Genomic DNA, 25,507 nt, shown 5'->3' on the forward strand with positions numbered 1-25,507 from the left:
CGATGACTAAGCCGTAGTATCTGGTTAACTAGTTAACTAGTTAACTAAGTTAGTGTGATCTACCTACCTAGGTAACTCTTCTAACTAGTTAACTAGTTAACTAAGTTAGTGTGATCTACCTACCTAGGTAACTCTTCTAACTAGTTAACTAGTTAACTAAGTTAGTGTGATCTACCTACCTAGGTAACTCTTCTAAAAGGATTTCTTTACTACATATCTCTAACTATATATCTACTTTATGTATATCGAAGACAGAGTCTCGTGTATATTGAAAAGAGCAGTGAGCTGTTACCTGGTGGTGCCAATTCAATCTCTCGTTTTGTTCCTCTTATTTCTAGACAATTCGACAAGACGCTCGCTGCCATACAAAAACGCCTCCAGAGACTGGCAATGCTTTTCAATACTACATTGCTCAGGAAAATCTCGACGGCGGTTAGTTAGTAGTTGATGCTGCTTAAACAACGCTGATGAAAGTATGACCGCAGGGTGGCCATGGCTAACACGCCACAGGCAGGAGGCTATAAGCATTAGTTCTGGCGATTTGCGGATGACAAACCTCTTTATAGTTGCATAGCTCGTTATTACCAAACCATACACACGCCTTTGAAATCGACGCTCAGTTGATCGCTTTTCCTGCAGCAATGTCTAGCATGCCTAGTGGCCGTCAGACCTACAAGCATCTCGGGCAATATCTCCTCCACTGCAGAAAATGTTACCTCGGAGCAGAGCCCACTGCTTCCTGGTCTTTGATTACTCCCGTCCGTGCTCCTGGTAGCACGGGGAAGAGGCAATTCGGCACGACGCCGCAGCCTCGTCGCCCTCAGCATCCCAACCCAGGCAACTTTGTGAATCGTCCTAAGGATGAGCTCCGCGAGATTGGCAAAAAGGGCGGTCAAAAGGGAGGACGAGCTACAGGCAGCGGAGGGTTTCACGACATGGATCCGGTCAAGCAGGTAGGCATTGGCATTCTTCCCCGAAGCAAGTGTTGAGTTGTCGTTGTTGTCTCGGTTTGTTGAGAATAGAATATGCGATCGATTTAGAACCAGACTGATGAGTTTTTTTTTTTTTTTTGAACATGGAATCAGCGCGAGATAGCAGCGAAAGGTGGGCATGCGTCGACTGGATCGTTCACCAAGGGAAGCAAGCAGGCTCGTGATGCCGGTCGAAAGGGAGGAAGAGCGCGCAAAACCAGCTCCCCATCAAGGGAGGAGTACGAAGACGTCTTTGTGTAAGCATGATGGTAGACATATAGTTAGTTGATCTGAAATGTCATAGCCCTGAGAATGTTGTTTGCTTGTTCGCGAGTCTTCCGTCCAGTAGTGTCAGATTGTATGCAGACTGCACCAGTTATTAGCCCGTGCATGTGCAGGACATCACGTCCTCACAAACAAACAAAAAACCATCTCCGAAAGCAGTTTGCCTGTTTGGTCGAATATGCTGCATTGGGATGACGAAGTGCGGTGGTTCAAGTGGAGGAGTCGACTCGAGACTCCAATCGAGACGCGATCGCACTAACCCGATTAGGTGCAGCGTAAACATCTTCTCGTGGATCTCTCCTCAGTCATTCCTTGCAGCTTATATCAACCAAATCATTAATAGATGAGCTGCACAGCTGCTCGCCTGATAATCTAGTCGCAGCAGCAGAGATGCGCCACTGATTGCAATTGCACGCCGATATTCGTCCAAACAAGCCACTCTTTAAGGCACGCTCCGTGCCCGTTTTTTCAATACCATGCCTATCCACACGTCGCCGTTCCCAACTACGCACGATACAATCGGCGCATCAGCTCTAGACAGTTCTACCCGCATACCATCCTCGCCTCCCTCCGCTCAGTCGCCTCAAAGTCCAGACAAAGACGGTGGGAAATCGGAGAGCAACGGAAACGCCGAGTCGGCTCAAGTAGTGGCGTCACACGAACTTGCCATCACAGATCTAGACAAGCGCCTCTCGCAGTATACAGTGGACTGGAATAAGTTTGCAGGCGGAGCTCACCAAGATATTCGGGACGCGGATGACGAAGACGATCCCGAGCCTGACTTTGGGGGCCCCGAAGATTTCACATTCAACATAGACAAATATTTGAATGGATCAACGCCGCTGGCAGGCAGAGACAATGACGCAGATGACCTAGACGCAGAAGAAGATTTGCTTCCGGATTCACCGTCTCCGCGGCCCCGCCACCATCATCACCATCACCAGGAGGAAGCTGAAGAAAGTGAGTTCGGCCCGCCTGTGGACATGTCAACCCCCTCACATTTGATGTGGAGGAAAAACGCCACCTCAGGAAAGGGGGAAGAGACGCGCTTGGAAGACATTGAGGAGAGTCTTCCTAGTTCTCCCGAGAAGGACGATAGTCCTTCCAAGCACGGCAAGGAGGGTAGTGGTCTAGAAGAAAGCCGGACATTTACAACGGTGCTGCGAGAGATTGAGGATTTGCATGAGCAGAGACGTGAACGCGATGAAAAGATTCGTGAAAATGAGAAAAAGCTGTCCTCCGTTACCGAGGAGATTGAGTTCTTACGAGACGAGCTACAGCGCAAGTCCTCGCTGCTACTAGAAGCTAACGCCAAAGTGGGCGAACAATCCGTGCTGCGAGAGCAGTTAAAATTGCTGAATGAGCGAAACGAGGAGAGAGCCGCAAGCGATGAAGACAATGCAAAGGAGCTTGCGACGCTGCGACGGGATCTGGAGGATGCGCAAAATCAGTTAAATAAGAGAGACGAAGCTCTAGAAGAAAGCAGCGCCAAACTACGCGAATTGACCTCCAGCACTGAGCTGCAACTGCGTCAGAAGAATACTGAGATTGAGGACCTCAAGGCCCAGCTCAACGAAAGGGAACTAGAGATTACGGACGCGGAGGAAGAATTAGCGGAAACGCAACGCCAGTACGATGCTTTGAAGGGCAGAATTGAGTCATTGGAGACGCGAAATAGTCCACTCGAGGAAAAGAACATTTTGTTGGAGAAGGAGTTGAATAGTGTGAAGTTAGAGCTTGAGTCACAGAAAAATGCCATGTCGACCATGGCCACTGAACTATCTGTTGATGCTGAGGGAAAAGAATATAAGGATATCGTCAGCAGTATTCGACGTCTTTTCCAGCAAAGAAAAGAGTCCGACCAAGGAAATTTTACTGAAATCGAAGAACTCAAAGGCAAACTAGACAAAGCGCAAGCCTCAATCCAACAGCATGTCGCCGAGAGGCAACTCACCCAGGCAGAATGGAAGAGATCCCAAGATCTAGTCGGCGAATCTCGCAGCCTCATTACAACGATTGAAGGCGAGAATACTCGGCTGTCAGCACGAATCCAGGAACTCAACTCGAGTCTCACAAAAGCACGCGAGGAGGTTAACCTCATAAAGGAACAACAGCAACAGTCTGAACCCAAACCGCAAACCAACGTTTCCGAACAAATAAACCTAAACGCACTACACGAATCACACCGAGTTGAGACACAAAACCTCCGCGAACTTCACATGAACGCAACCCGAGATCTCCACACATCCTACAACGACACCATACGCCATCTTCGCGCCATGCTTTCAGCCACAGAGAAGCGCGAAACCGAGCTGCACAACCAACTCCTCGCCGCGCAATCATCAACATGCATCCAGACCAACGAAATCTCGTCACTCAAGTCCCAAATCCAGCAGCTGCAATCTACCCTGGCCCTGAAAGAAGAGACTTCCGCCGACATGGACAAAATGATTGCGCGATCTATCGAGAAGCGCGAGCGGGAATGGGAGCGGAGGATGGAGTTGTTGCTTAAAGAGAGGGACAAAATGAGCAAAGCCTTGATGATGGCTTGGGGCGAGAAAGAGGTCGGAAAGACTTCTTCGTCTGCTTCTTCTCGTAGTACGAAAAGGGGCGATGGTCCTGTTGCTGCTACTGGTGCGTCGCATAATGAGAAGCCTGGCCAGGGATATCGATACAAGTATGTCGTTCGGACATGAGTCATTCTTTACACAGTTTTGCCTTTCCTTTTTTTTTTTTTTTCTTCGTTGTGCATTTCATGCGTGCGTGTTTGGGAGGAGGGTTTATGGGACTGGATGGGATGATTTTAGGGCAATTCCTTTGGAAGGGTGTTTGGCTATTGACATTGACGATCGTTCTTTTTATCTACTTTTCTTGGTTCTTGGTGTAAATGTGTTTCTATTTAGGGTTGTTTTGAGGCTAGGTATGAATCAACGAATTGCTTTCATTCTCATCTCCGTGATATAAAACTTGCAAGTACAACAAGCAACGGATATCCAAACGCAATGGTGGATAATAATACATAGATATAAACAAACAGTCAAGCGTAACATCGTCAAGCTGTCCAAAGCACCGAGAGCAGCCCTATGCGTAGACATGATTGGTGGCTAAACAGCACAGATACTCGTCCTCTCCGCGCCCCTATACGTATTCTTCCTCTCGACAATATCTCGATCCGCCTCCAGCGCCACGCCACCATCAGCCAGACTCAGGGAAGTGCGTGCATTTTGTCCCGTGACTTCCCTTTCTCCTGCCTGGATGCTTTTGCTGCTTTTATGCACAGGTCCTGAGCTCGTACCAGGGCTACTAGAGGAGCCCCCGTATGTGGAGCTGCGCGGTCGTCGTGTACTTGGATACAAGGTGGCGGTATCGTCGCTGCGCGGGATAGGCGGTAAGGTTCGTGCAGGGTCAAAGCCTCGGCCGTCATTTGAATGGAAACGACGCACATAAGCTGGTCGGGCTGGTAGATGGGGGTGGAGATGGCGTGGTTGAGGATAGTTCATGTGTTGTTGGTGTTGCGGTTGGTAATGCTGATGATGCATTGGCGCATGCCGAGGCAGTTGAGTATTTCGAGACAATGAACTTGATGTATGGAATCTCCGTTGTCTTTGTGGGTGATCTCTGATGATTATGGAGCTATGGTTTGACAATGATGTCTGAATACGGGGATGATGAGGCGGATAATGAGCTCGACCCATGCTGGATTGGCGATGAGAAGGGCGGCGAGTAGCTGGTTTTGGAGTGGTGTGAGGCACGTGGGATTGATGAATGGCTCGAGGTGCTGGATTGAGATGTGAAGTGCGAGACTTGCGAACCGTCAGAGGCACTGGAGGAAGGACAGGAGGAGGATTTCCTGGCGCTGTCATTGATCGCCGTCTTGTTTGGGCAGGATTTGATCGAGTCGATTGGGAATCGTTTACTCGTGCAGGCGCTGGAGGTGTAGGCAGCGTTGAATGCGACAGTCCGGGGTTACCATCTTCTTTCTCCCTCTCGTCTAACTGCTGCACTGGTTCAGCAATTTCTGGGGACGACGGCGGAGATGCGAGAGCCCGAATCTGCGGATCCTCCGAAAGAGGCTCGAAAAGATTCAAATCCTTAGGAAGGAATTTGCGGGACGAGACCGAAGATTTTTGCCTCTTGTGCTGCTGCTGCTGCTGCTGCTCTGCTTGAGACTGAGATTGTGGTGGGATTTCAGGAATATCAGGTACCCTTGGCACTGGCGGTCTGGTGAAAGCAGCCTCGGTGCCCATCTGGAGAGTCGAAGTCATGGAGGGATTTCGCGATAGTGGAGATACATCACTCCGCGCACTGACCGACCCAGCTGCCGTTTCATCTACTGGGGACACAGCCGGGGATGTACCCGAGAGTGAGGTTGTAGCAATCGTCGGCCTTATAGAATTTGTGTGCGTGGTGATGCGCAGCTGAGGCCGAACTCGCGCGGGCCCTGGATATCGAATGCTGGGCGGCCGCACGGGAGTTTCGAAGAGGGAGCTGTCGTTGGGCGACCAGTAGAGCTCTCCATTGCCGGGCCCGGCATCAGGATGTCGACAGAGATAAAAAATCTCATTCTTGAGCGTCTCGCTCTCCCAGCTCGATTCTGAAAAGATACTGCCATCCCGCGGTGGGCGTTGTGGTGCATTGAGGCCCAGCAGGGAAGCGTCGTATGGGCGTTCACATACTTGAAAGCAGAAGAAAAGGGCTGATGATATAACACTACATAGCAAAAGTCAGCTATTTCCTTTAGTCTGTTGTGCAAGACCAAAAAGAACTTACAAGGCCAGAATACTTAGGATGACTGTGCCTCTATGAATCTGACAGCTCATGCCGGCTTTCCAAAATTGCTGAGCTTGGGAGACTGGCACACATGTTACCTGCTTCGACACAAGAACCAGGCCTGCGACAGATGCTGCGAGCCACATGGCCACCATAATGCGAGGGAGATGCGAGCATGCCATGTGTAGCGCATTTCGGGGCATGTTCAGTCCGGGAACTCGGCGATACTGCCAGGAGAGTATTGTATGAATGACCACGAAGGGAACAGATAGAAATGACTGTGTGCGTAGACAAGCAAGCATTAGCAGACTCTTAGAAAAGGAAGGGTGATGTTCTACGGGGATGATAAGACACTAACAGCTACAAGGCCGATAATTAAGCTGGGCGTCTCCAAGTCATCAACCTGCGCACTGCCATACAGATAGAGGACAAGAGCACACTGGGTGAAGGACAGTGAAAGTATCAGGTAAAGTCCGACGAGGATCACAGCACGTATCCATGCCTGCTGACTCCGGGTAGTCTGCATCGTAGGGCCGAACGTGGTTGATGTAGGACAGTTCGGGTCAGATAGCAATAAATATATATATATATATATATAAGTGTAGCGGAAACCCACTCAATGACCGCTACCAGGGACCATTGCACGGAAGAAAAGCAGACAAATATTGGTTACTTTCCTCAATCACAATATAGGCACACAAAGTAAACCCAAGTATCTAGTAAAGCAAGAAAATTCAAGACTGTACGAGGAGGAGGGGGATCTCTATCCTATAAACGACGACAGCGCACGCGTAAGACGCGGCGGATTATGGACTGAAGGGCGGAGAATGCATCGTGCATAGTGAGTGGCGGGTGTAAATTGACGTAAAGTGCTTAAATCTCTATTCAGGCGTCTGACAGGGTGATGGAAAAGGTGAAGAATGCCGGGCGAATTCCAGACTCGTAAAGGGGCGCGCGCGTTCGGCCTCGGCGCGAATACACCTGTGTTATACTGAACCTAGACAGGTTTTACTGTATAAAAAGAAAGGAGTTCCCTATAAAGCCAACGCAGGCTCAGTTATGACATACTGGATTAAAACATCCCAAGCCTACCTAAATGAAGGGTCGGCTATCTAGGGGCGGCGGCGCTCCTAGAGTTTGGCACACTCTAGGAGACCCAAGGGAGTCGATGCTGACCTGATAGTTGAAATAGGAGGCAAGATAATCTTAGATTGCTTTACGCCCTACCTTGTTTTTATTTTCCCCCATTTATGTAGGTATATGCTTGAATGGTTGAAACATGAGGTTATCGCCGGTTAGGGCTATTTAGGCTTAATCCCTTGACCCAAAATTCTCTCGGGTAGCTCCAAAATTACCCCGTATAAAAATTTCATATAGGCTCATGAACATAGGTTTCTTCATGGTTATGCCCTAGTAATTCCACTTTAAATACATCAAAGTATTGCATGATGGACAATTCTAGATTCTATAGAGAGAGTTCAATATATAATATCAAATATATTAGGATAAGAAGAGATTTATAAGTTGTGCTCACTTCTTAGAGTGACAGATTAGACTTTCACTCACATTAACAGAAATATTCGTGAATAATTTGAATTCCAAGAACTTGTTGTGAGTGAATTTTTGAACCAATCAATATATTCATAATACTTTCTCACATATAATAATTGGTATATAAAACAAAAGATTTGTAGCGTATTAACAACAGCCCTGGTGGTTTAGTGGTATAATTCACCGTTAGGGTTCATCTTTTCTTAAAGATCACCGCCTCGGTGAGGTCCCGCGTTCGATTCGCGGCTAGGGCCTTCTTTTTTTGAAAAATTTAATTGCGGTCCGGGAAAACCACAGTAGGAAGAAGTTGCTCAATCCATACGCAAATTGTCGGAATTTTTTTAGATGCCCTGGAATTAAGGGGGAGAATAGGTGAAGAATAGAGAGCGCTGGCGCAGTGCGGTGTGACGGCCTGGCTAGAAATAGGTACTTAGAACAAGAATACACAAGAATGGGGAAAAGAAAGAAGGAAGAAATGCATCGTGAGGACACCCCGCGCGCATTTATGCGCAAAGGCTAATCCTCCTTAGTCGCCGACATGAAGCTATCCCCAAGTCAGTACCGCTGAGCAGGGTTGGAAACCTACTCACGGGCTTCTCCGAGTAGCTTCATGTCTTCCCGATTAGGAGGGATTGCTTCCCGCACGCGGGCACCGAGGCGCCGTCACATGCGGAACACATGCTGTGTGTGTCCTGCTATTTTGTATGTACCATCGATTCATCTCGATATGGAATGGGTTATATTTTACGGAGAGTCATTGAGCCCCGGTGGTTTAGTGGTATAATTCACCGTTAGGGTTTATCTTTTCTTAAAGATGACCGCCTCGGTGAGGTCCCGCGTTCGATTCGCGGCTGGGGCCATTTCTTTTTTTATCACTTCTTGAGTTTTTTTCATCTTCCCAATATTTGTCACTAGAACATTTTCCATTGATTCTCAATACACAAGAGAGAGAGGTAAGGATCTCCTTTTGAGTACGCCTGAAAGGAGGATCCTTTCAAAGCCCGGCACCAGCTGCATATAATTCGTCCAAGGAAGACAGCCAGCGGATATCCTCGCAGAGCCGCACACCACCACATATTAATCTTGGCAAAATGTTGTATAGGCTTGTCAATATATCAAGTCAGGGAATTCTTTTGGTGTTTTCCTCTGCGCTGTCGGGGATTGAAGTATGATTCATTGTAAAACATTGTTGTTAGGCTTGTCTCCTCTATGCATTGCTATAACATAGGACAGGTCCCATTGCTGTTGAATAGTAGAGTAGATAGAATAATACCCGAACAATCTGGCATTGTTTCGAAGCAGTGTCAAGCTCTGGGTGGTTGTTCAAATCGGCGAACATGTGAGTTTCCACAAATGGCTTTATATGAGAGAAAATAAAGGCCTTTGGCATGCTTCTAAAGAATGATGTATGAGATCTATCTGTCTTGAATAGATCTTATGGAATGTAGCAGGACATCATTAGAATGTAGTTCTTAATACATTAGAAGTTATGAGTTACCCAGAATTGTCATATTTCCTTGCTTCGATCCTCAGGGGTATTTCAGGGCTTCTACAATCACTATACTTTGTTGAATCTCAAGTTAGATACTATTAGGGCTTGCTAAAATAGGTTATCGTAGAGCTGAACAATCGTGCATACCAAATTGACCAGCACCTTGGCCTCCTTTAGCAACCTCCACATTAGTTTGCTTGTCGAGTAAATCAATCTGGAATTATACTGGCAGGTGGCCATCCGTGTCTTCGCCAAAAGTTGCAAAATTTAGAATTAGATCGCATCATTCAATCACGATACGGCCATTTTGCAGTGCGAGTGACGCGCATTCTACGCGCCAAAGGCAAGCTAGATATACATGGTCTACAACGTTTTAGCCTGCTTCCAACTCAACAACTCCAGCAATTACTCAACAAAATGCCAATGGATGGATTTGTTGACTTTCAAGAGATACCTACCGGCGAACCGCGCAATGTACATGGCATAGTTTTTCTTTGGTACTTTGAGCCCGACAGAGTTATTCGGAACCTCCTGGAGGACACGTACAAGGTCATGTCGCGCATGCTACAGCGCAGGGAGTTCGAGAAAAGCAGGATACAAATCCTTCTTGAGAAGGCAGAACGAAGCGAAATCAAGGGAAACGAGGAGAAGTATCTTACCGAGTTTGAATTAATGCATTTGAAACAATGGAAAAAAAAAAAGGCATTGTTTTGGGCGATGGTAAGTCGCTTGGATTATCTCGTAGCGGTATTCCGAGATTTCTAAACTTATTCCCAAGCTAGAACCCTTAGGGGCTTGCAATTTGATCTCTCTTTCATTCTTTTGTATTCTGATATTGAAATTTCTAGATAGTGCAATTCTCAGAAGTAGTGCTGCGGTCCTTATAGGCTAAAACTGACTGAAATACATTGAGCACCAGACTCGACTAGAGAGAGCTCACTCATTTAACGGTTGGTGTTATTCCACCTTCTCACCATCGTATTCCATCTCGAAACCTAATCAGTCCCATGCAGTTTTTGATTATTCTCAAAATATACCGAGTTCCCCTTCACCTGTTTCCAACTGGTCCGACCAGGTTGTTGCAACGACAGCTCTAAAGGTAGTCCTTCCAGAATATCAACGAAAGTATTCATGTAACTGATAGCCTGCTTGCTGCCGCTGCTAAGGAAAAAGGAATGCTCTTTTTGATCGTGTGCGGTGGCCTTCACGAAAAACAAAAGTCTACTGCAAGGATCCCCCGGGGAGGCTTTCCAGACATAACGCAGTGGGCTAGGGTTGTCCATCAAAATAGGCCGGACAAGAACCGTCTGGCCCTGTGCCAAGCGAAACCCTAGGTTGTTAAACGATTGGACCTGCAGTTTGTATTTGCCACGACATAAAGTAGGGTGTCCTTGCTTGTTGATTCTAATTGTGCATTCTTTCCCGTGGCGTAGGTAATTCCCATACTTTTTCTCTGTTTTCTGCATGAGGGCATTGTGACCCGTCTGCACAAAGTTTTCCATAATCAACTGCCTCCAATACTCGCGCTTTTTGGGATCCGGAGAAGACGATAAGCTATGAAAGACATCACGTAGGTGTTCGGCCCACTGTCTGACAAGCGGGTCGGTGCTAAACAGGCATTCCGTGAAGGATCTTGTCACAACGGTTTCATCCATGGCCTGGTCACTGAACCCTTGCCATAGAGGCAAGGCGAGATTCAGATGTTGGTCAGCCCAAGGCTTTGGAACATTTGTCGGGAGATACTTCTCAAGATCGTTCGGCCGCAAGGTTTGAAAGATGCAGCACGCGAACATCTCTATGATGTTCAAGAGATATGCCATGGACCTATGTTGCTTCCCCTGAACAGTCGCAATTTTGACAAAATTTGACTTGACATCATCGATAGAATCCCCGACCTTGTAATGTAGAGATGGGTGTTTCCGGTGATATTCGGGATCATTGTGATCACCAATGCATTCTCGAAGTTCGAAAGATTGACCGACATATAGCCAGAAGACTTGATCTGTTTGATGTCGTTTCGAAATTCTCAACTTAGTACAGGTTTGGTTCCGACCTCGGAGTTTATTTTTTTACTTACCCAAGGATGACTGTGTAGTCGTAATGATGTGCAGATAGATACCGGCATCTTTGTCGATGGCAGGATCTCCAGATATCTCCATGAGTCTACCATCAGTCAGCAGTCTTCATCAGGTACGAAAGATAGGTATACATTCACTCACTCCTCCAATCCAATTGAATCAAGGTCCAAGATGGTTTGCATTCCCGGTGTGAAAGCATCGAAGACCATCTTTTCGATTCGATCCATTCCATATTCTTCGAAGAATGGACCATATCGCTTTTGATGTAGTACGTTAGTTCTTGAAAGAAGATGCGAGAGTATGGTCTCGGCTGAAATCTTTCTCAGACACCCCATAACTGAGCGTGAAAATGGCAAAGGTTGTTGGCCTTGACTCGCTCGTTGCTGGGACTCTCTCATGAATCTGCAATAATCTCCAAGAACCCTAAAGCTGTCACTGTTGTCTGTGAGGCCTAGGGTATTTCACTTCATCTTTTTGAACGATTCCCTATCACCAAGTTCCCCATAAAATGAGCCAGGAGGGAACGCGACCTTGGAATTTCTGCTGCTTGCTCCCAGAGGAAAATCAACATAGGTGCGATGATAACAGTGTTCTATTTCTTTTGGAAAATAGGGCTCATCATCGGTGAAGGAGTCCTCTTCCACGTTCGTTGTGCTGTGTTGCATTATCTGCTGGCGTACTGGCTCCATGGAAGGCTCATTGAGATACCAATAAAAAACAAGAGTGAAAATATCATGGTCCCAATCTTCGTCGAAGTCCACAGTATATTTTCCACTCAAATAGAATTTCTTCATGATCCTGAAGATGATCGTATTCTGAGCGACCATCCGTTCTGGACTGTTAGCCTCATACCAGCTGAATTCAGCTGGATCATTGCGGATAGTGAAATCATCAACCAAAAAGCACAAGAGCGGATTAACGAGGGGGTAGCACTGTTCGTAGAAAACCGGGGTGCATTTCTTGAACAGCTGGATTGTCTCCAGGCAGTTTGACTCGATTGGGCTTCTGAGCCTAGTGAGTTGGCAGAAACAGGCGCCATCTTGAGGCTTAGAGAGAAAAAGTTTAGAGACGGAGCGTGATATGATCAAGTTATGTTATTTATTATGTTGTTGTTGCTGCCGTCTAGACAAAGGAACAAAGAAAATATCCATATACATTCCTAGCATCGGTATTCTAAAGGGATATCTGGAAGAAACTCATCCTGTGCAACTGGGCTAGTGTAGTTACACAACTACTATTCGTGACATTAGTCTCTGAAGACAAAACATAGATTTGTCCATGTCGCTTCGCAGTAAAATAGCTCAAGTTCCCACAAGTTCTAGGGGGGTATCTAGTATAGCAGAGTAGCTGTACGTATGTTCGGCTGCTGGGAAATAGTAGAATCTGCTGTGTGACGTATAGAGATGAAAGGGGGAAAGAAGAAAGGGAAGCAGACAAGTAATTCAGAATTTCATTGCGTTATATGACTATTCTGCATCTATGAATTACGTAGACCGAGATTGCGGCTGAAATGGCATCAGTCGGGACTCGGAAGTTGGAACGAACTGGCCCTCCAGGCATCTTCGCTAATCTCAATAGTACACAGTATGGACTTTGTACTAATTGGATACGAGATGCTACCTCGTTATTTCGTTTATGCCAAATCGAGTAATAATCTCGAGGGGCAAAGCCCGCTAGATTCATCCGAGCCAATCACAGCGCGCGGGGGTAGGGGTACGCTCTGATTCGACAAAAGGCATTCCACGCACATGCTGCGATTGGCTGGCCGCCCCTCTTAGAGGCCGGGCCATGTTTGGTAACGTTCAAAGTTACGAAGCTTACCCAAAGGGAGAATTTAACCGAGCGCTCCGTGGTATATATAAGCTTCAACATCCCAGCGTTGTTTGTCGTCTGTTTTGATCCTAGGAGGCTGAGAAGCGATGGACATTGTGCTCTCTGGCATCGCGAAGGCAAGTAGTGGCAGCAACTGTTTTGATCACCACGATAGGCAGGCGTGATAGGCGTAATCGATAAAGCAACAACGTGGTCTCAGGAACAGGAAGGCGGGCCGCTGATCCGGTACGCCCGGTAAGCATCCAGTACTGGGGTGGTTTTTTTTTTTTTTTTTTTTTTATTACGCTGCACGGTCTAAACTAGTGCAAAGCATCGCGAGGAATTAGTCTGCCAGGTTGAGGCTCTGCTGCCCTACTAGCGACTCACGAGCCTCGTTTTTTTCTGGTCTGCGTCCTAGGCCCGCAGGTCGCCTTGCCACTCAGCCAATTGACTCCAGACATAACCACAAAAAATATCACCATAGGACGCCGTGGCGTTCTACTTTCCACGGTTTAAGATTAAAAAAATACACTGCCACCGTAGTATCACGGTATCCGGCCTCTGCATCAGCTTATGTACATACAATTACACACTTGCAATGCATTATTACGGCCGGATAGGAGTCAAGTAATCAAACCATCGTATTCATGCGTGGATAGGCTCTTGCATTAGGCTGCTGCTCTCCTCTTGCCTAGGGACCTAGGTAGCAGCGAGGGAAGGTGCGTGCTGCTTACTAGTTTGGTAGCATGTTGGCAGCGCCTGCCTGGCTGGCACAGTCAGCCTCTAAAACCCTACCGAGTCCTTCCTTTCTCTCTCCTTTCTCTTCTTCTCTCCTTTGCACGCTCTCACTCCACGGCCTCACGCTCCTTTAGCAGACACTTTGTCTGCGTCCTTTCGTTCGTTGCTCGCCAATCGCCTTCTCTGGCTCTGCTGCCAGAATTCCATTCTTTTCTATCTACGTGTTTTTCTTTCGTTGTAGACTGCAGCCATGTCTGCTGCTACAACGTCCGCGGTGACCTTTGCAGGTCTTACCCAGGTTTCTACATATTATGTATGTCTCATATCATCATCACTTTGCCCGTGTTCCAAAGCTTGGACAATAAAAGGCATGCTGACAACTACATCTAGGGCCAAGGAGCATACCAGCCCCGTCTGAGCACATTCTGTGCCGAGTCGTCTCTGGATATCATCAACATCGGCTTTGTTAATGTCTTCCCCGACGTGGGCAAGGGTGGATGGCCGGAGACCAACTTTGGTAACCAGTGCGATGGATCTGTGTACGTGAACGACGGCGTGACCACCGGTCTGCTCGCAAACTGTCATCAGATCGTGGAAGACATCCCAATCTGTCAGGATGCTGGGAAGAAAGTCTTCCTTTCTCTTGGAGGCGCTGGCCCTGCAAGTGGTCAAGTTATTACCAGTGACGACTCAGCTATCGCTTTCGCTGACTTCCTTTGGGGTGCCTTTGGTCCTGTGGATTCGGCCTGGACCTCTCAGGGTCTCCCCCGCCCATTTGACGATGTCGTCTTCGATGGCTTCGACTTTGATATTGAATGGGGCACTGACATCGGTACCTATACTTCTCCCCGTGTGTCAACATGCATTTTACTAGGCTAATCGGAAGACAGGCTATGCCTCTTTGGCAAATCAATTGCATTCGCTCTACGAAACTTACAGATCCAACAACCCTGGATCCAAACAATTCTATCTTTCCGCAGCACCCCAATGTGCCATTCCTGACGCACATCTCGCCAACGCCATCAAGAACGCCCCTTTTGATTACATCTGGGTTCAATTCTACAACGATCAAAACTGCGCAGCTGCCAACTATGTCGAAAAACTTGGTGGCTTCAACTTCGATGACTGGGTAAATGTTGTTCTGGCTGGCAGTAACCCGGACGCTAAGCTCTTCATTGGCCTGCCTGCAGAAGAGTCGGAGGCCAACGCTGGATTTTACATTGACTACACGGATGTGGTGCCCATGGTCGATGAGTACATGACCAAGTACCCATCGACATTCGGTGGTATTATGTTGTGGGAAGCCACTGGTTCTCTCAACAATACTTCCCCGAATGGAAACACCTATGCAGACAACATCAAGGAGGTCCTGGTCAATGCTGCCACAACTATCGTTCCATCGCCCACTCCCACCCCGACTCCTAGTGCGACGCCAACGCCAAGTTCTTCTTCTTCTTCGTCGTCGTCTTCGTCATCCACGTCCTCATCCTCTTCATCGTCCTCGTCTTCATCCTTGTCTACCAGCTCAAGCTCCACCAGCAGCCCCAGCTCAGTCTCCACACCGAAGTCCACGCCGACCCCAAGTACTTCCGCTTCCTCTTCGTCGTCTTCGTCCTCGTCTAGCGGGTCCAGCTCAGTCTTCACACCGAAGCCCACGCCGACCCCAAGTACTTCCGCTTCATCCTCGTCTTCGTCGTCTTCTTCCTCTTCAAGCTCCAGCTCAGCTTCTTCAAGCCACGTGGTTTCTTCAAGCTCAAGCAGCTCTTCTATTCGGTCATCTACCCCGGCTGTCTCTCCTAGCCCACGGCCTACGTCAATCTCAACAGCCTCATCCCACTCGGTTGTTCCATCAAGCTCGGCTGTCATCTCTTCCCGCCCAACTGTTTCATCCTCTTCCACCCAGTCCACTTCCAAGCGGCCTTCTTCGACCCCTTGCACTTCCTCAAGACGGACTACTTCAGTATCTTCGTCAGCCGTAGTCAGCACTCATACTTCTTCGCCACTGATCTCGTCTGCTAGTCACTCTTCAAAACCAACGACTAGCTCCTGCTCCAGCCGTTTGTCTACGTCCTCCTCGCACGCTGTCTTGCCGTCATCGTCTGTTCCCGCCGTCGGCTCGACTCGTACAGGCAGCTCTTCCTCGACTTCTACCGTCACCGGTGAGGCGTCCTCGACTGGAGTCGTTTCTCCCGGAGGTCCATCTTCATCTAGCGCAAGCGGCTCTACTGTCTCAGCATCGTCCAAGACTGGAGCTACGTCTGTTGTTGGGGGTACTACGACGATAACGGCGTCTCAGACATCCACCGGACCGGCTGGATCTTCTGGAAGCAGCTCTTCCAGCTTAGGATCTGCCTCTGGCTCTGGTTCAACTACCTCTGGTGTTTCTGTTCCAGTCACGGGTACTATCACAACCACAGCCACAGCCAGTGCTACCGCCACCGCAGCTTCAACCAGTTCCGAATGGACTACTACAGTTGTGACAACTTCATACGTCTATATCTGCCCAACTGGACTTGCCACTAGCACCATTACTTACACCGAGTCGTACTGCCCATGCACTGCAACAGCCAAGGCATCCACTGCCTTGCCCACTGGCTGGGCCACTACCACCACCGTCTGCACAGTGTGCGGTCCTGAGCCAACCACAGTGACGCTGACTCTGCCACCCTCTGTGAGCGCCACTTCTACGTCGCTCCCAGGCTCTGGCCCTGGCCCTGCTCCTGGCTCTGGAACTAAACCAAGCACTGGTTCTGAGTCGGTGGCTCCTGGCAACGGCTCTGGCCCTGCTCCTAGTTCTGCATCTATTCCAGGCACTGGTTCCGAGTCGGTAGCTCCTGGCAACGGCTCTGGTCCTGCTCCTAGCGCTGCATCTACAACAAGCACTGGCTCCGAGTCGGTGGCTCCTGGCAACACCTCTGGCAACACCTCTGTTGGCCCAGCTGGCCCGTCTCAAACAACCAGCAGCATTGTTGCTCCTGCAACTTTGACTGCCCGTCCAAGTGCCTCTTCCTTCCCCACGTCGCCTAGCTACACTCAATCGGGTGTCAGCCCAGCGTTCACCGGGGCTGCTGCTGGTGGTCGGGCGAACTTGAGCCCGCTCTTCGGCGGCTTGATTCTTGCTATTTCTGTGTTTGCGCTCCTGTGAAAAGGTTGATCGATATTTGAACATCTTTCTTTGCTTCTGATTATGGCGGATTTTGACTGGACAAATCTAATTACAAAACGATATGCTTGCGATTAATTATTATGTACAATTTTGTCTATTTTTCTACTATTCTTATACACACTCTTTCGCTTTCTTCTGAGCAGTCTTCTTTGTACATACCAGATACTAGTAATGTTTACGTGTACGTATATACATTGATGACACGCTTTATAATTAACATTCCCATGCAGCATATCAATCAATGTCAAATGTTATGCAATAAAACATGCCAATGTATTGTTAGTCCTAACTATAGCCTAGTCCCGGCAACGGCTTCTTAAACAGCGACTGCTCATTCATTTCTGTGCCTAGGGCTAAGCCCTGACTTGTTTTAACCATCGTCGGAGTGGCAGAACAAACGCCGAGTATAGTATTGGATTGCGTTCTTTTTATGCATCCAATAATCTTTTTATGTATGCATGCCATGGGGGGTCAGCAGCTACTCAGTTACGGACTGCATGGCACGCACACCGAGGGGTAAGTTATTGCCCAATGAATTCAGCCATCCATGCCTGGACATCAGCCTGTTTCAAAGAGTGTCTGTGTCTAGCACCTCATACTCGGCCGCAAAATAATTGATTGGTGTGGATTGAGCCGGCATTCACTACTACATGATCCTAATCTATTTGCAGCGGCGGGGGTGAGGAGGGGTGGCTGAGTCTCTGAGCTGTCACGGTCCATAAGTATCTGAACCTTTTTCCCCCTTTTCTTTCGTTTCGTTAGAATAATGTTTATTTGATTATTTATATATATATATATATATATATATATATTGCATTTCTCGGCGCTTTGTTTACTTTCTTCTCCGTCATCAGTACCATCATCATCATCTTCTTCTTCTTTCCTAGTTCCCTGCCAAAAAGGAAAGAAATAAAAAGAAAAAGATGGACTTTGTCGAAGAGCAACAGGTCTACTATTCTGGCGGTGCAGGCGGACCTCCTTCAGTCCCTGGTCCTTGGGTAGCCCAGTGGGCCGAGCAGGAGAGTACGTGGATTTATATAAACGAAGAGACCGGCGAACGGAGCTGGGAAGCGCCCTTAGCCGGAGGTCCTGGTGGATACCAGCAGGAAACCTTCCAGCAGAATACCTATGTGGAGGAGACCTACCAGCAAGATACTTATGAGCAAGATACTTACCGGCAAGATACCTATGAGCAACAAAATGAAGGCTTCGCGGAGAGTGCTGCAGCATGGACTGGCGAGAAGGTATGAGTATCCATACCATACATGATGTACAGAGAATTTACGCAACCACCTGCTAATATAAACAAACAGGTCGGCGAAGTCGAGTACGATGCGCACGAAGTGAAGGAAGACGTGGAGGATATCCCCGAGGATATCGCTGGTTGGGTAGGAAGGAAAGTGGGAGATGTCGAGCGGTTTGGTGACGAGGTGGATGGCGCCTATGATGTAGGCAGAGCTGAGGGCAGGGATGGATGGTGATGATCGATATTCTCTTAACATACCTAGGAAGGTAGCTTATCGGCTGGGTGAGAAGGGCTGTTGTTCTACGTGCCACAACGATGATTACATTGCGTTACACTTTGTTGCCTCAGATCTGATTGCAACCTCGGCAGTTGTTTGTTCTACAATCTTGATATAAATATGGCCTTGTATTTATTGTACACTCTTATGGAATACCTTTCTTAATCTACCTAGATATGGACAATAACCCGTTCCGGTGCGTGGTGCGATATAATCTGTATCTTCAGACAGTGTTGCGAAAGGCTGGAGTGTTATAGCTGCCTAGGTCGGTGTCTAGACTCTGATCAATTGCCCACGTGTAGCCAACTCAGAATGAAAATAGGGTCACTAACGAACGAACCCTCCTTCGATATCACGATAGTATCCATTCTCCATGGCCATTCCCAACGAGACAACTCTCACTACTACTACACCCACATCCTCTACGGTCGGGGACTCAGGAAACGTGGCGGTCATATCTGTCGTGTGCGTGATTACGGGCTTCATCATGCTGGTTCTGCTGGTGGTATGGTTTCGACGACGAAGGGCTCGTTGCGATGTGAACTATGATACGAGACGCGAGGGCTTGGAAGTGCGACATGGCCAGGTTTTGCTGTGATGTCCTCATTGTGGAAAATATTTAAGTTGTCTAGTTTAGATGTTCCTTGCTTTGCCTTGCTGTTGTTGTTGTGATGATGTGAAGTAGAGCGCTGCCTGAGGCTACAACTAGCTCCGTCGGCTCCTCTTGCCGTGCGCCGCGGCTTCTTCAATACTTATGATTAGATGCATCGTGCAACAACCACCACGTAGCGAGCGAGCTGTGCTGGTTTACTTAATAACTGCCTTTCCCCTCTTTTGAAAACTGCTATCTTGTTTGCGAGATTTAAGCAAGCCTGTTTTATCGATAGGCTGAAAATGCATTGAGCACGGCTGTTGCCAGCATGCTCAAGGTGGGTGACTATATGTTCCGATGCTTCAACATCAATGCTGACGCGGATATTTCTAGACTGCTCGTGAACTGCTTCTTACACCTATTTAATGATTGATTTCTGAACCCAAAAAGCTGCAAGCATGTGGACGACCCATCCATTGAACGGCGTCAAAGTCGTCGAGCTGGCTGGCCTAGCACCTGGTGTGTGATTCTTTCATATCCAGTGCAAATGATAGATAACTCACCATTCTGTTTGCATACTTGTCAGGCCCCTTTGCCGGCCTTCTGCTTGCCGACTACGGCGCCTCAGTGCTCCGCATCGACCGTGCACCCAGCAGGAGGAATACCGTTGGGCCTGTCGGTCTGACTCGCCGCAAGTCCTCGATCTACCTCGACCTGAAGAATGCGCGGTCTCGAGATCTCCTTCTGTCCATCCTGCTCCAAGCCGATGTCCTAATTGACCCTTTCCGGCCAGGCGTGCTTGAGCGTCTCGGCCTCTCACCTACCGATGTGTTACTCAGACATAACCCGCGCCTTGTCGTCGCTCGTATGACTGGTTTCCGCCGTGACGGCAAGTACAAAGATATGGCAGGCCATGATATCAACTACATCGCTGTGTCCGGTGTTTTGTCTATGCTGGGACGTAGCGGTGAGACTCCCTACGCGCCCGGTAATATATTGGGGGATTTTGCCGGTGGCGGGGCTATGTGTTTTATGGGCATCCTCCTCGCGCTCATTTCGCGACAGACAACGGGCAAAGGCCAGGTAGTCGAGGCCAATATGGTAGATGGATCGGCGTATTTGGCAACCATGCCTAGAGTAGCACTCACTACTCCGTTATGGGACGGGCCCAGGGGCACGAATACGCTGGATGGCGGGTGCCCCTGGTACGATACTTATGAGACCAAGGACCCGGGGAAATACTTTGCGGTTGGTGCGCTCGAGCCGCACTTTTATTCGGTGCTTTTGAAAGGGCTAGGGTTTGAAAAAGGGGATGTCCCGGATCGAGACGACAAGGGAAATTGGCCTGCTATTAGGCAGATGTTTACGCAGAGATTCAAAGAAAGGACACGCTCAGAATGGGAGATGGTCTTTGATGGCAGCGATGCTTGTGCTACTCCTGTCTTGGAACAGGCTGAGCTGGAAAGGCAGGGGTACGAGCAGAGACTACCGGTTGACCTGGTCAGTACGCCGGGCAAGCCGTTTGCGTCGGAGGAAGCTGGAAGAGGAGGAGGAGGAGGTGGTGGTGGTGAAGGCAGATTGAAGGAATGGTTTGGGTGGACTCGGGGAACGGAATATGAGGAACGAGATAGAGTTTTGGTTTCAAGATTTGAGACCAGTAAGCTGTGATAATTCCTTCTAGCATAACATATATTATATACAGTGATATATAGTGAATAGGATGTATTGATTTCGCCGCCACACGGCATGCTTCGGTAGCATCGACTCGTTTCAGCGGGGGATCTGACTGCAACGGTAATGTGGCGCAGAGTCTTCATAGGCCTCGACTGTCTTGGAACAACGGTCCCTAGTTATTTGTTGTGATGATTCATAGACCAAAGGCCAATATCTTGTTGTCTCACATTCTCGCGCCGTCCTACTATAAGTTGGCTGGCCATCTCACCTGATTGGCCAGGTTGCATGATAGTCAGGCACGCATAGTCGTCGTCGTCGAGTCGCACGTGCAGGCGGGCTGACTAACACCACTCTGTAACTGTTGTCGCCTTTTAAGACGTATTATAACTAGTTAACGACTTCGTACTGGCTAGTCAGTGAGCAGCGCAGTGTCACCCGGCCCCTGACTGATGAGGACTCCTTCTTACGCATCGTTATCGCTCTGAAATAAAGCCGACCTACTACTTAGAGCATCCGTTACATCCGCGACATCATCGCGGCGATACTTCCCCACCGGAACCACCGGGCGTGCCTTGCTTTTCAGGCTGACCCGCTGAAAACCTACTCGCCTACAACACCGTTTTGGACAACGACGCTGCTCGAAGACAGAGGGAGAGACACACAGAATGGCCGCCAGAGTGCAGATGCAGGGCAATAACATGGCCGACTATCGCATGTACCAGATGCCGCGCAGACCCGTAGGGGGCTCGCACCATGCCGGCCTGCAATTTCAGCCGTCTGAGGCTTCCAGTCCGCAGCAACATCAACCACCACCACAGCGACTTGCCCCCAACTACGACCAGCCGGCCTATGCCCAAAGCCAGCCTCACCAACGCAGCGCCCAGTACAGTCGCAACAGCGACAGTTACCAATACCACCACCACCACCACCCGCACGCCTTTCACCGCCAAGCGCAGCATCCCCAGCAGCAGCAGCAGTACCACCACTACAACCAAGTTCCTCTCGCCGCGGGCCCCGTTCCCTCCCGAACTCTCTCGAATGCTACAACCTCGACTTCTTCAACGGGCGGAAATCGTGTTACCAATACCATGTCGACCGCTTCGTCTGATATTCACCGCAGCGCCTCCTCGCGCTCGGCAAGCGCCCCGCTAAGTTATGTGGCTCTCATGAGACGCCAGAAGGGCACCGTCTGGTGCGACCGCGCACAGCCCGAGGATCCTCGCCTTCAAGCCCAGAAGCGAGCCGCGAAGCAACGCGCACACCTCGAATTGCACGGCTCCTCCGGGCGCTCCAGCACTTTTGCGAGCGGCAAGATCCGGCACAGCGGCAAGGCCGGCCCCAGCTTCTCGCCATCTACGCTGATCGGTGCTACTGTTCCAGTGCGACTCAGTGCAAATGAAATTGGCGACGACGACGGAGACGATCATTCCAGCGAAGGTGGCCCGTACCACCGTCGCACTGGCAGTGCCAGAAGTTCCTTGGGAAGCATGCAGCGCTACCCAAGCGGTTACCAGCGTCCGCAGGGCAAGACGCCGCCAAACGAGCAGGCCGATATTCCCGAGGTCGCCGAAACTGCTGCTGCCACCACAGGAGCGGCCGGTCCTGACGCCGCTCAGAGTCTTGATAGCGCAAACGACAGTCTGACGTCCTCGCTGAGAGACCTTACGACAGAAGACCAGGACTTACATGACGAACACGATTTTGGCAATATTGGCGAAATGGGCGCCCCGGCTGCCGCTCCTACGGCCATGCAAAAAGCGAAGAAGGCAGACGATCTTCGACGTCGCGGTAGTGTCGATGACCGGACTACGAGCTTGACTGGTGTGAGACTATTCGTCGCCAATCCGGATGCAGACGATTGAAAATTTCTTTATGTATTTATTTTTTTTTTCTTGATTTGCGTTTGTTTGGCTCCGAAAAAGTTTCCGTCGGATACCCTTTTGAGATACATTGTTCTCAATTTTGCGTTGGCTCGGATATATTTTTATTTGGCGGATTGCATGGCCGGTTGGCGATAATTGTTCGAGATATTATGGGTGTTTTTGTACTTGTTTTCGCTGCGGGAATGTGCTTCTTTTCTCTTTACTATTTCATGTATTCACTTCCTACCTAATAATAATCTCGTGATAGTTACAAATCTTTACCCTGACCTTGGGTTGAACCTTACTCGTAGGAAGAGCTTTCCCCAGAACGACAGCAATGGCTTTTGATGAATCCTTCCCCATCTTGCTATTATTCACCTCGAATTCACCTCGAAACGAGTGACACTGCCAAGGCATATCACGTGCCTGCTTACTAACGGCAACGCGTTGCACGGCGCGACATTTCAATTAACGCGTCTAATTAAGCAACGGCAAGCCGAACATCACCAGAACCTCCAAGCATTCCTCCCCCTTCCGTCGCTGACGTCTGACACGGCTCCTCATTTACTAACGAATAAACCCATGACCACGATCTATCCATCAGAGAGCAACCTGTGGCGTCGACACCACGCGAACTTCTCTATTCGACACTCATCATGGAAGTCTCAGTCGAGTTCAAGCCATCTACCACACCTGCCGCCACTGCATCCCCCTTCTCACCTACACCATCCTCCGCATCACCGACTGTCTCTTCTTCCCGGAAGCGAGCCTTTAGCGAACTCGAAGACGGCAATGCAGTACAAAATCCCGAGACAAGTAAGCTCCAGAAGCGAGACGATGACGGCGCTGATCTAGAGGATCGCGAAAACCGGGATCCTTCAATATATGAATCACAGAATATGGAGATCGACAAGCCTTCCTCAAATGTGATAGTACCTGCTTTTCAGAATACGCCTATTATATATGGGCCCGATGCTTCTACTTCTACTCTCTCTTCTAATGCCGATGCGTCATCGATGAATAAGGCTCTCGCTGCCCTTCCTGCGGCGTCTCATACTCCTCATAATACACAGCAACAACAAACTATTCATCCTAACCAAACCGTTTCCTTACCCGATAGTAAGAAACAAAAATTGTCTCCAGCCGATAAGGAAACAAAACGACTAGAGAAAGAAGAAAAGGATCGGCTCAAGCTCGAGGAGAAGGCGAGGAAAGAAGCAGAAAAGCAAGCGAAGGAAGAGGAGAAGAAGAGGCGGGAGGCTGAGCGCGAGGAAGAACGTAAGAAGAGGGAAGAGAAAAAGAAGATCAAAGAGGAAGAGAAACAGGCCAAGGAAGAAGAGAAGCGAAAGAAAGAGGAAGAAAAAACGAAGAAAGAACGGGTGAGTTCTTCTCATATTTCTGCCCCGTTAGGGATTGACATGCGTATTCTGACCTTTCTATAGTCTCAAATGAGATTGAATGCGTTCTTCGCAAAACCCACCGCTAGCACTGCGAAACCGGCCAATATAGGGCCCCCATCTCCTCAGAAAGGACTGACCCAGGAAACTGCGAAACCATTGTCGCCAGGAAAAACGCGGGAAGCATCGCAGTCTAATTATCGCAAAGAATTCCCAGCCTTCTTTCTCCAGAGCAATACTCATCTTTCACCTCCCCACCAGTTTCAGCGTGACAGCGAGGCATTGTACCACATTTGTCAGAAACTTGATGGGTTCCTAAAACAACCCACCACACCTCCTGCATACCGTGGGTCGGAATTATTTGATATGATTCCATACCAACGACGGAATGGACGCAATATCAAGTCTGTCCGGACCATCGTAAACAGCGCTCAGAATGAGAGTAATCACATCAACCTTGCCGAACCGAATACTACTTTCCTGAGAGATCAGCTGAAGAAAGTGACAATGAAAAGCCTTAGATTTGGAGAAGACGTTCGGCCGCCATACTATGGAACATTCACCAAGCCTCTATCTCACAACCAAGCCCATAAGCTCTGTCGTGCTCCATATACTCGTATAATACCCGGGGTTAATTATGACTACGACTCCGAGGCTGAATGGGAAGAGCCCGAGGAAGGCGAAGATTTAGACTCGGAGGGCGAAGAAGATGTTAGCGATGACGGTGATGATGATATGGACGGCTTCCTTGATGATGAGGAGGAACAAATAGACGGCAGAAGGCGTCTTATTGTTGGTGACCTAGAACCCGTTAGTACGGGAATCAGATGGCATGACGAGGGAAAAGTCGACCCCGACATGGAGGTGTACCGCATCGAGGCTCTGTCAGGTATGTATTATGTATAAATATTGACAAATAAGGCGAGATGTATGGCCTAACACCGAACTTGCAGAAACTATCCAGTTCCCTATTGACCCATTTTCGACGGCACACTGGCCAAAGCCAAAAGCCGTGGAACAGGCTGCGTCGAAAGGGCCGTCTTCCCTGGTTCCTGCTAGATCTACTCTTCATGCCTACTCTACGAATACATCGAGCCACACACAATTGCCTCTTGCACCACCATCACGCCCCGTTGCAGCTGTGAAAGGAAAGCCCTTTCCGGCCGAGCATCTGGTAGAATTCAAGGAAACTGTCGAGGGCTGTGATTTGACCAAGGCTGGTTTGATCGAGGTTCTCAAGAAGCGGTATGTACTGAACAATGAACCGACCTTTCTAGGATGTTACATACTAATTTTTTATCTGTGATGCATATAGCTTTCCTAAGATTTCGAAAGACACTCTGAAAGACACCGTGAATGCTGTCGCCGTACGCGTCGGTCAAAAAGAAGCGGACAAGAAATGGACTTGCAAATGATTTCCCCTATTTTCCGAAGAAAACGAACCTGATCCATTGAGTTGGCCGCTGGTTGTATCGGACTAGAGTGCGAAGAGGCGCAGTTATGCACCGATTGAACAACGACAACACCATCAGCCACAGAGAAGTGTGATTGGCGGACGCCGGGCTTACAGATCACCGACAGGGTAGGTGTTATTCT

General features: G+C 48.8%; 10 protein-coding genes across 10 annotated transcripts, besides 3 other annotated features; 8 read left to right on the top strand and 2 right to left on the bottom strand.

The window, feature by feature from the left end:
* Positions 1–641: 641 nt before the first annotated feature.
* Positions 642–1,232, top strand: UA08_00350 (hypothetical protein; the record flags this gene model as incomplete). Its single annotated transcript, XM_020260147.1, has 2 exons — positions 642–953; positions 1,086–1,232. 2 exons carry the CDS (start codon positions 642–644, stop codon positions 1,230–1,232), a joined length of 459 nt encoding a protein of 152 aa, XP_020124126.1.
* A 500-nt stretch (positions 1,233–1,732) lies between these two features.
* Positions 1,733–3,952, top strand: UA08_00351 (hypothetical protein; the record flags this gene model as incomplete). The annotated part of the gene is made up of 1 exon (XM_020260148.1): positions 1,733–3,952. The coding sequence occupies one exon, from the start codon at positions 1,733–1,735 to the stop codon at positions 3,950–3,952; it is 2,220 nt and encodes a 739-aa protein (XP_020124125.1).
* Positions 3,953–4,360: 408 nt separating this feature from the next.
* Positions 4,361–6,552, bottom strand: UA08_00352 (hypothetical protein; the record flags this gene model as incomplete). Its single annotated transcript, XM_020260149.1, has 3 exons — positions 4,361–5,966; positions 6,027–6,304; positions 6,385–6,552. 3 exons carry the CDS (start codon positions 6,550–6,552, stop codon positions 4,361–4,363), a joined length of 2,052 nt encoding a protein of 683 aa, XP_020124128.1.
* A 2,036-nt stretch (positions 6,553–8,588) lies between these two features.
* Positions 8,589–8,650: a repeat region (Identified by RepeatMasker using a combination of RepBase library and repeat library created with RepeatScout).
* Positions 8,651–8,849: 199 nt separating this feature from the next.
* Positions 8,850–9,106: a repeat region (Identified by RepeatMasker using a combination of RepBase library and repeat library created with RepeatScout).
* A 380-nt stretch (positions 9,107–9,486) lies between these two features.
* On the top strand, positions 9,487–9,956 carry UA08_00353 (DNA-directed RNA polymerase 3 subunit rpc3; the record flags this gene model as incomplete). Its single annotated transcript, XM_020260150.1, has 2 exons — positions 9,487–9,789; positions 9,918–9,956. 2 exons carry the CDS (start codon positions 9,487–9,489, stop codon positions 9,954–9,956), a joined length of 342 nt encoding a protein of 113 aa, XP_020124127.1.
* Positions 9,957–10,064: 108 nt separating this feature from the next.
* On the bottom strand, positions 10,065–11,482 carry UA08_00354 (hypothetical protein; the record flags this gene model as incomplete). Its single annotated transcript, XM_020260151.1, has 3 exons — positions 10,065–11,071; positions 11,147–11,232; positions 11,289–11,482. 3 exons carry the CDS (start codon positions 11,480–11,482, stop codon positions 10,065–10,067), a joined length of 1,287 nt encoding a protein of 428 aa, XP_020124130.1.
* Positions 11,483–13,947: 2,465 nt separating this feature from the next.
* On the top strand, positions 13,948–16,842 carry UA08_00355 (hypothetical protein; the record flags this gene model as incomplete). The annotated part of the gene is made up of 3 exons (XM_020260152.1): positions 13,948–14,010; positions 14,088–14,547; positions 14,588–16,842. 3 exons carry the CDS (start codon positions 13,948–13,950, stop codon positions 16,840–16,842), a joined length of 2,778 nt encoding a protein of 925 aa, XP_020124129.1.
* Positions 15,141–15,223: a repeat region (Identified by RepeatMasker using a combination of RepBase library and repeat library created with RepeatScout).
* Positions 16,843–17,786: 944 nt separating the features above from the next.
* UA08_00356 (hypothetical protein) lies at positions 17,787–18,344 on the top strand (the record flags this gene model as incomplete). The annotated part of the gene is made up of 2 exons (XM_020260153.1): positions 17,787–18,107; positions 18,177–18,344. The coding sequence occupies 2 exons, from the start codon at positions 17,787–17,789 to the stop codon at positions 18,342–18,344; spliced, it is 489 nt and encodes a 162-aa protein (XP_020123847.1).
* Positions 18,345–19,436: 1,092 nt separating this feature from the next.
* On the top strand, positions 19,437–20,828 carry UA08_00357 (Isopenicillin N epimerase component 2; the record flags this gene model as incomplete). Its single annotated transcript, XM_020260154.1, has 3 exons — positions 19,437–19,497; positions 19,565–20,635; positions 20,698–20,828. The coding sequence occupies 3 exons, from the start codon at positions 19,437–19,439 to the stop codon at positions 20,826–20,828; spliced, it is 1,263 nt and encodes a 420-aa protein (XP_020124131.1).
* Positions 20,829–21,317: 489 nt separating this feature from the next.
* UA08_00358 (hypothetical protein) lies at positions 21,318–22,514 on the top strand (the record flags this gene model as incomplete). Its single annotated transcript, XM_020260155.1, has 1 exon — positions 21,318–22,514. One exon carries the CDS (start codon positions 21,318–21,320, stop codon positions 22,512–22,514), a length of 1,197 nt encoding a protein of 398 aa, XP_020124122.1.
* A 656-nt stretch (positions 22,515–23,170) lies between these two features.
* Positions 23,171–25,326, top strand: UA08_00359 (hypothetical protein; the record flags this gene model as incomplete). The annotated part of the gene is made up of 4 exons (XM_020260156.1): positions 23,171–23,893; positions 23,957–24,800; positions 24,865–25,156; positions 25,227–25,326. 4 exons carry the CDS (start codon positions 23,171–23,173, stop codon positions 25,324–25,326), a joined length of 1,959 nt encoding a protein of 652 aa, XP_020124121.1.
* Positions 25,327–25,507: the final 181 nt, after the last annotated feature.

Source organism: Talaromyces atroroseus (assembly GCF_001907595.1).
Source record: "Talaromyces atroroseus strain IBT 11181 chromosome Unknown scaffold_0, whole genome shotgun sequence".
Classification (NCBI taxonomy): domain Eukaryota; kingdom Fungi; phylum Ascomycota; class Eurotiomycetes; order Eurotiales; family Trichocomaceae; genus Talaromyces; species Talaromyces atroroseus.